General features: G+C 65.4%; 1 protein-coding gene across 6 annotated transcripts; it reads right to left on the reverse strand.

Annotated features, from left to right (window-relative positions):
- Window positions 1–43: 43 nt before the first annotated feature.
- On the reverse strand, window positions 44–5,978 carry KLHL17 (kelch like family member 17). 6 transcript variants are annotated; one of them, XR_010837897.1, is made up of 12 exons: window positions 5,685–5,978; window positions 4,585–4,844; window positions 4,376–4,497; window positions 4,006–4,227; window positions 3,411–3,596; window positions 2,975–3,188; window positions 2,564–2,708; window positions 2,313–2,480; window positions 1,822–2,118; window positions 1,666–1,739; window positions 1,283–1,550; window positions 44–939 (listed from the first exon to the last, which is right to left on the reverse strand). XR_010837897.1 is itself a non-coding variant. In XM_067020067.1 (12 exons), exons 1-12 carry the CDS (start codon window positions 5,792–5,794, stop codon window positions 711–713), a joined length of 2,001 nt encoding a protein of 666 aa, XP_066876168.1. In that variant the 5' UTR covers window positions 5,795–5,961; the 3' UTR covers window positions 44–710. The 6 variants fall into 6 exon arrangements, 2 of the variants coding, with proteins under 2 accessions (XP_066876168.1, XP_058915705.1); XR_010837896.1 differs by having other exon boundaries at window positions 1,283–1,464; window positions 5,685–5,977; XR_010837899.1 differs by having other exon boundaries at window positions 1,822–1,974; window positions 5,685–5,976.
- Window positions 5,979–7,436: the final 1,458 nt, after the last annotated feature.

A 7,436-nucleotide genomic window follows, 5' to 3' on the forward strand; every position in this document is an offset into this window, starting at 1 on the left:
TCACCCCAGACAGGACCCTGAGAGACAGAAATGGACGCTCAGCCACAGGCCCGCAGAGCCCAGGAAACACGTTTATTGTTCAAGTGGCTCATATTGCTGTATGCGGTCTGCGGTGCTCGTGTGCCCAGCTCAGTGCAGGATCCAGAAATGACACCACAGCCACGGGAAGGAAGCCCAATTCGTGCCCCCCCGCCGGGAGTGTGCCTGGCTGGGCGAGGCAAGGAGGTGTGCAAAGCTCAGGCTGGGGGTCTGCACCTGCTCAGAAAGGCACCCCCATAACTGCTCTGCATCACCCCTCGGTCCCTCCAGGCCTACAGAGTCCAAGTTGGCCCCTTACCCACGGGCAACGCCAGTGTCCACCCTGTCGCTCCCCAGTGTCCCCAGCACGGTGGGAGAACACCCAAGAGGGCAGCTTGGTCCCAGAGATAGGACACTTTAAAAGTAAACGGAGAAACTGGCAGCTGCAGCCTGCTCACCATCAATCAATAAATAAACGAGTGAATAAATAAACGGTACACACAAACAAACACTGAAGAAGGAACACAGAAACCCGCGACCCAGGCGCGCGGAGACTGGACAGACGGCCCCGGACGTTCCTGGCGGGGGCCGAGCCCCGCCCCATGCGCAGGGGAGGGAGACGCTGGGCCCAGGGGGTTTAAGGCACGTGGGAGGCCGCGGGCGGGCGGGCCTCTGTGCAGCCGCGCCACGGGTCAGAGGCTGGTGGAGGACACGGACAGCGTGGGCGAAGAGGGCGGCGGGAAGTTGAGCAGCTCGAGCACTGCCACGCCCACGCTGCTGCGCCGTGTGAACATGCAGGACGCGGCCACCCACTTGTTGGTCCTCGGGTTGTACTTCTCAATGGAGTTGAGGCTGGAACTGCCGTCGTTGCCCCCTACGGCGTACAGCCAACCGTCCATGGCCACCAGGTCGTGTGTGCTCCTGCCGGCGGGGCGGACGGGGAGGAGTAAGAGGTGAGGCTGGGGGTGAGGGTGGGGGGGCAGGGCCGGGTCTGGGGCGTAGCCACCTGAGGAGCCTCAGGGGGCGGGGCCTTGGGAGGTATCCTGGGGGCGGGACGGGTGGGTGGGGGAAATGAGCCGGTGAGGCGGGGCCTTTGCGCAGTGGGGGCGGGGCCTTTGCGCAGTGGGGGCGGGGCCCTGGAGGGGAGACCTGGGAGGGAGGGAGGTGGGGGGACACGCCGCGCAGGGGTGAGAGCCTGGGACACATCTGTCAGGGTCGAGGGTGCAGACCGCTGTTGTGGTGACCGGTGTGGGGGCCAGCACACCTTCGGATGTTCATGGGCGCCACACTCTCCCAGGCACCCGCCTTGGGGCTGTATCTCTCCACAGAGTTGAGGCAGCTGGTGCCGTCATTGCCGCCAGCCACGTAGAGGGCCCCCTCCAGCACCGCCACGCCCGCGGAGCTGCGCCGGCTCAGCATGGAGGCCACGGGCGTCCAGGAGTTCACCTGCGGTGGAGGGACGGGCTGGGGGCAGACCCACTACCAGACTCCCTCCATCTCCATGTGCAGGACTCTACTCCAGGGTGGGCTGTCTGTGGGACAGGGTGGACGTAAAGGGATGACCTTCTGGGGGATGGCGCTGGCCAGAGAGTGATGACCCGAAGTAGCTCTGGGGAAGGGGAAACGTGTGATTGGGGTGTTCCGCACCTGGGGCTCATACTTCTCCACGGTGGCCAGGTGTGACGAGCTGTCATAACCGCCCACGGCGTACAGGTTCCCATCTGCAGGGAGTCAACACACCCGTGGTGCACCTGCTGTGTGCGGGGGTCCCCGGGGCGGGCGCTACGCGAAGCAGTCACCCACCGAGCGTGGCCACGCGCACGTATCGCCTCCGGGTGCTCATGGCGGCGATCGACGTCCACGTTCCCGTCAGGGGGTCGTAGCGCTCGGCGCTGTAGACACCAGGACGGCCGCTCACCTTGAGCAGTGGCAGAAAGGCAGTCCCGGCCCCAGGACCTGCCCTCCCCCAAGGAATGACGAAAATTCTGTGCTAGGCAGTCACGGAGGCTGGCCCCAGAGTCCCACCGGAGCAGGAAGCACGGCCTACTGGGTGGACACAGGCCACGGGCTACCTGGATAATGCTGGGCCCAGCCCCTGGCCTGGTGGGAAGGACGCCAGAGAGGAAAGAAGGGGCCACTGGGCTAGCTCAGATGAAGAGGCATAGGGGACCCTGGTGACCTGACTCAGGCAGGGTCCCCTTGGCTGCCCTCAGGCAGGACCTCTGCAGTCCTGATGCAGCCACACCTGCTGAGCCAACCCTGAAAGGCCACCCGGCCCTGACCCCAGCCACTACCTGTTGAGGCAAGAGGCCCCATCGTAGCCACCGGCTGCATACAGGAGCCCGTGCAGGGCAGCCACACCCAGGCAGCTGCGCCTCGTGCCCATGGACACCTCCGGCTGCCAGGTGTTGGTCACAGGGTCGTAGGACTCTACGGTGGCCAGGTCTGAAGTCCCATCGTAACTAGGGGAGGGGTTCGCTGCTGGTCAGCGTTGGCCCAGTGGGCACATGCCAAGCCCCTGACCCGAGGCCAGCCCGCCTCTTACCCGCCCACGGCGTACAGCCGGTTCCCGACTGCCGCCACGCCCACCCGGGCCCGGCGCGTGGACATCGAGGCCACCACATGCCAGCGGTCAGCGCGTGTGTCGTACGCTTCACAGTCCCCGTGGATGGCGAACAGGCTCCCGCCACCTAGGGAGGGGGAGGTGACGGGGCAGGACGAGGGCCCAGGGACACAGTGGGCTAGGAGGCTCTAGCACAGCTCAAGGTTGAGGGCCTGGAGGTTCCAAGGGCAAGTGGGGCCAGTGACTGGTGAGTGGGTCGCACCACGGTGGATGGAAGAGCAGGCGTGGCGTGAGCGCAGGGCGGAAACGGCATGGCGGGGCTTGTGCTGGGCTTGTCGGTAGGGACGCGGGGCAGGGATGGGGGACTGGATGGGACGGGACAGGCAGGCGTACCCACAGCAAAGAGCACGGGGCCGGCGCCCTCACAGCGCCGGGGCCGGGTGCGGCTGGTACCCAGGACGCCCCTCTGCTCGGGCAACAGGTGGAACTTGAGAGCTTCGATGAGCAGGTCCTTGCAGTCCGGGTGGCACCGCACCAGGCTCTCGGCGTCCACGTGGCCCAGCAGGAAGTCCCGGCTCAGCAGGGGCAGGCGCACACACTTCATCAGCTGGGGTGTGGTAGCAGGCCTGCTACGGTCAGGCCTGCTCCTGTGTCCCGGACCCTCCTCATGTGTCCTGGACCCTCCTCATGTGGAGTCCTGGACCCTCCTCAAGACACGTGCCTGCATCACCCCTGTGGGATCTCAGGGCACAGAAGAGCCCAGGCACACCTGACCCTCAGCCACTGCATCCCCTCCCAAGCACCGCAGGCCCCCAGGGCCTGGCCTCACCCGAGGAACGTGCTGCCTCCGGGTATCCACGTCGTGCTTGACCCAACTCAGGACGGCACGGTAGACGTCCTCCTCTGAAGGAACGTTCAGGCTGTCGCTAGAGACCAGTTCCAGCACCTGGGGGTGGGGACCCTCAGACCTGAGATCTGGGGAGGGGCTTGGGGGTCCATGGAGCCCTGAAGGTGCCTGGGAGGGAGAGTCCAAGGGGGCCCAGTGCTCCTATGAGGAGAAGCTGAGCAGGGTCAGGAGTCACAGATCCAGTTCCTGGGGGCCTAGCTCCAGAGCAGTCCTGGGGATACGGAACCGGGCACGGGAGACTGTAGGCAGGTATGTGATCAAAACAGGAGAGTGTCGGGTGTCAATGGCGATGGCTCCTGTGAGGTTAGAAAATGGGGGTGGGGGGTTCCCAGGGGATGGGTGGCGGGGTTGGAACGTCAGTCAGAGACTGGAAATAAAGACTGCGGAGCAAAGGACCGGGTCTTATGGGCCCAGATGATGGGGGCCAGGGGGACCAAGGCTGGTACTGGGGTCTGGCGATTGGGTCAGGGTCAGGGTCCGAGTCAAGGTCCAGGCTGTGCTCCAGCTGCCACGTTACCTGCTTCAGCGGCAACAGCATGAACTCCTCAGTCTTGGCCACGTCCACGAAGTGCTGCAGCACGTACCTGTGTGCCGCCTTGAGCAGGTCGCTGCACGAGTGTGTGTCGGCGAAGCCCCGGATGCCCAGACAGTTGGAGGGGTCGAGCTGACTCAGCAGGAATTTGCAGCAGGCGTCACGGACCCCATTCAGCTGCAGGAGGCTGGCGGCCGGGAGCAGAGTCTATGGGGCAAGGTGGGAGAGAGGGCCAGGGGAGAAATGGACGTGAGGACTGAAGGGTGGCAGCGGTACAGGGGACGCTGGGGGCGTGGGGAGAGTGGAGCCACAAGCAGGGTAGTGGCACGGGACGTGAGGGGTGAGGCAGCCTCACCTGCACGTTGCCTTCCCCCACCACGATCTCGGCCGTGTACGCAAACTGCACCAGCTGGTCCAAGGCCTGAGGGTCGATGTCGTGCAGCGTCACATGCGTCTGACGGCTCTCACTCATCTCATCTGTGGGGACAGCAGGTCAGGCTGGTCCCCACCCTGGGAGAGCTGCAGAGTCCCCCAAGTGCCCGGACCCGATGGGGCAGTACTTGCTTGTGAACATGGCGTGGAAGTAGGGGCTGCAGGAGGCCAGCACCACCTTGTGTGCCCGGATCTCCTTGGCAGCCACGTGCAGGACGATGTCACACAGGAGGCCGCGCTGCCGCATGCGGCTCATGGCCACGAAGGCATCGTGGTAGTGCCGCTTGGAGTTGTGGGATACGGTGTGGCCCTCGCGGCTCAGCAGCTGCACTGCACCCTCCATGGGGCCCATGGGCCGGGCCTGCCGGGGCCGGGCACGCTCTGCCTCCGGGCTGTAGGTGGGCACTGCCTGGTCACGGTGTGCTCTGTAGGGAGCTGCTCACCCACCCCTGAGACCCTGGGCAGGGCCTGGGCACCCAGAAGGCCGCCCGCCCCCAGCAGCCCGAACCAGGTTTCCATCAAGGACCCACTCCCCTCAGGACCTCCCCTGCTCTCCAGGCGCCACGGCACTCTGCTGTCTCGCATTCAGAGAGTCCAACTAGACTCTGCTCCAACCTGCTACCAGAGTGAGGTCGGATCCCACGCCAGACCCCGGTCCGTCATTGAACCTGTACATCTTCCTCTGCCGCGACCCCTGCTCAAGCACCACACTTCCCTCCACCCGGGGGCCTCCGTGAAGCACCCGCTCTCTAGACTCCCCTCGGGACTAGGCTCTGTCCATCGCTGGCAACCCATCCCGCGCCCCCAGCAGAGTCCGGTGTCCTCGGCACGGGCTGGGCATGCGGGAAGTGCACGAGGTTCATGAAACTGGTACGTACTGACCGGTGGCTCTGAAGCAGACCCCTACCCCGACCAGCAAGTGTGACCTCTCTTGACCGCCAACCCCCCATCATTCAGACAGGCCGCCCGAGTCTTTGAACGGCGCAGCTGGAATTCAAGGGCGGCGGGAGAGGACAGAACCTCCGGGAGCAGCCTCCTCGGGACGCCCTGCCCCGCGCCGAATGTGTGCGCGGGTAACGCAGGGGGCCAGGACCCTCCGCGGTCGGGCCGAGCCTGCGGGGCGCGAGGCCGCCCCCTCCCGGCAGCCTGCCAGGGTCGGCGCGCCCCTCCCTCCCTCCCCGCTCCTCCTCGGCCCTGGCCAGTCACGGTCCCCAGGCCCCCGGCCCACTCACGCTGCCGGCTGCGGCGGCGGTGGCGGCGGCGGCGCCTCGGGCGCGGGCCCCGGGCTGCCGTGCTCTGGACTTTGCGTTCTGCCGGCCGGGCGCTCGCTGCGCGGCTGCATGGGTTCGGCCGCCGGCCCGCCGCCGATCCGCGGAAGACGCACAGACAAGCGGACGCCGGACGGCTGGAGGGCTGCTCGGCGGTGGCGGCAGGCTCGCCGTTCCTCGCTCCCGCCGCTTGCCCGCAGCCGCTGTTTCTCGGCGCCGCCCGCTCCGCCTCCCGCGCTCCCCCGAGGTTTGGGGGCGCCGCGTAGCGCGCGAATCCTCCCAATGTTTCGGCGCTCCTTCCGCCTCCTCCTCCAGGAAGCCCCCCGGGCCCCGCCCGCCGCCTATCCCCAAGAAACCTCCCGGACCTTCCGCCCGCCTCAACTCGTTCAAGAAGCACCTCTCGCCCCTTCCGGGGCCCCGCATCTCCTGGGGGGCCGAATGGCTCCACGTGATGCCCCTGGGACCTGAGCCAGCCGGGGGGCCGCGTCTGCCCTCCTCTCTCCAACCCCACGCAGGCCACTTTGCCGTCTGGCCTTGATCTGGACGCTGGCTGCAGAGCGGGAGACGGGGTGGGGTGCACGCCCTGGGCGCTGTGGGGTCTCCTGTCTTGGGATCTGGCTGTCCAGGCCCGCGAACCTCTGCCATTTGGACGAGTGGGGGGAGGAGAAGGCATAGGTTGGCTTCCCCACCTCCTTCCTTCCCCAAGGCAACCTTCCAGCCTCTGGGCCTTTGCACCTGCAGGCTGTTCCACAGATAAGGCAGAGCAAAAGTGGCTGTCCCCGCCCGGGCCGGCCTGGGGACTTAGGCAGATGTGTTCGTAGCTGAATAACCAGCAGAGGACTCGCTGGACTGAAATATCAGCCATCCTCTTTCAGGGAGATTTGGCCAACCTGGTTTCAATAATAGTGCTCGGGTCTGTCCGTTGTCTGCCCCCTCCTGCTTCCCCAGCGCAGGCGCTATGGGACTCTGTCCAGTGAAGTGAAGACGGCTCTCATCGCTCTGATCCTCGTCATTGTATCATTTATCAATTCGCAAACAGCCCATCTATAGCATCACCATTTCCATTTTCGTTTGTTTTTCCTACTAAAGATTGTTGGCTTTTTTTTTGTTTTTTTTGCGGTACGCGGGCCTCTCACTGTTGTGGCCTCTCCCGTCGCGGAGCACAGGCTCCGGACGCGCAGGCTCAGCGGCCATGGCTCACGGGCCTAGCCGCTCCGCGGCATGTGGGATCTTCCCGGACCGGGACACGAACCCGTGTCCCCTGCATCGGCAGGCGGACTCTCAACCACTGCGTCAACAGGGAAGCCCTGTTGGCTTTTTATTATTGATTTCTAAGAGCTCTTCGTATAGAAGTCCTCTCTGACGCATGTTTCCCCCCATGCATTTTTTCCGTGGTCAGTGCACTGACATCCTCACAGGCACGTGTTCACAGAACCGGGGGGCGGGGCGTGGGCTGGGCTGGGCGAGGGTGACCCAGCCTGGCCCTCCCCCAGGTCGGTGTTGTTATTAGTACCTTTTTTGGTAAACATCACAGATTTGTGAGCGGAATGGCGGCATTCCGCCCTACGCAGTCCTGCGGGGTGCTGGAGCTCCGCAGTCTGTCCCTCAGCGGAAGTGAGCGGGAGCCGTGACTGAACCAGGCCTGAGCCGGGAGCTTTCGTCCCGCGTGCCACCCTGGGAGGCCGAGCGCCGCCCGCCCAAAAAGAGCTCTGAATG

The sequence above is a fragment of the Kogia breviceps genome, chromosome 1 (assembly GCF_026419965.1).
Source record: "Kogia breviceps isolate mKogBre1 chromosome 1, mKogBre1 haplotype 1, whole genome shotgun sequence".
NCBI classification, from domain to species: domain Eukaryota; kingdom Metazoa; phylum Chordata; class Mammalia; order Artiodactyla; family Physeteridae; genus Kogia; species Kogia breviceps.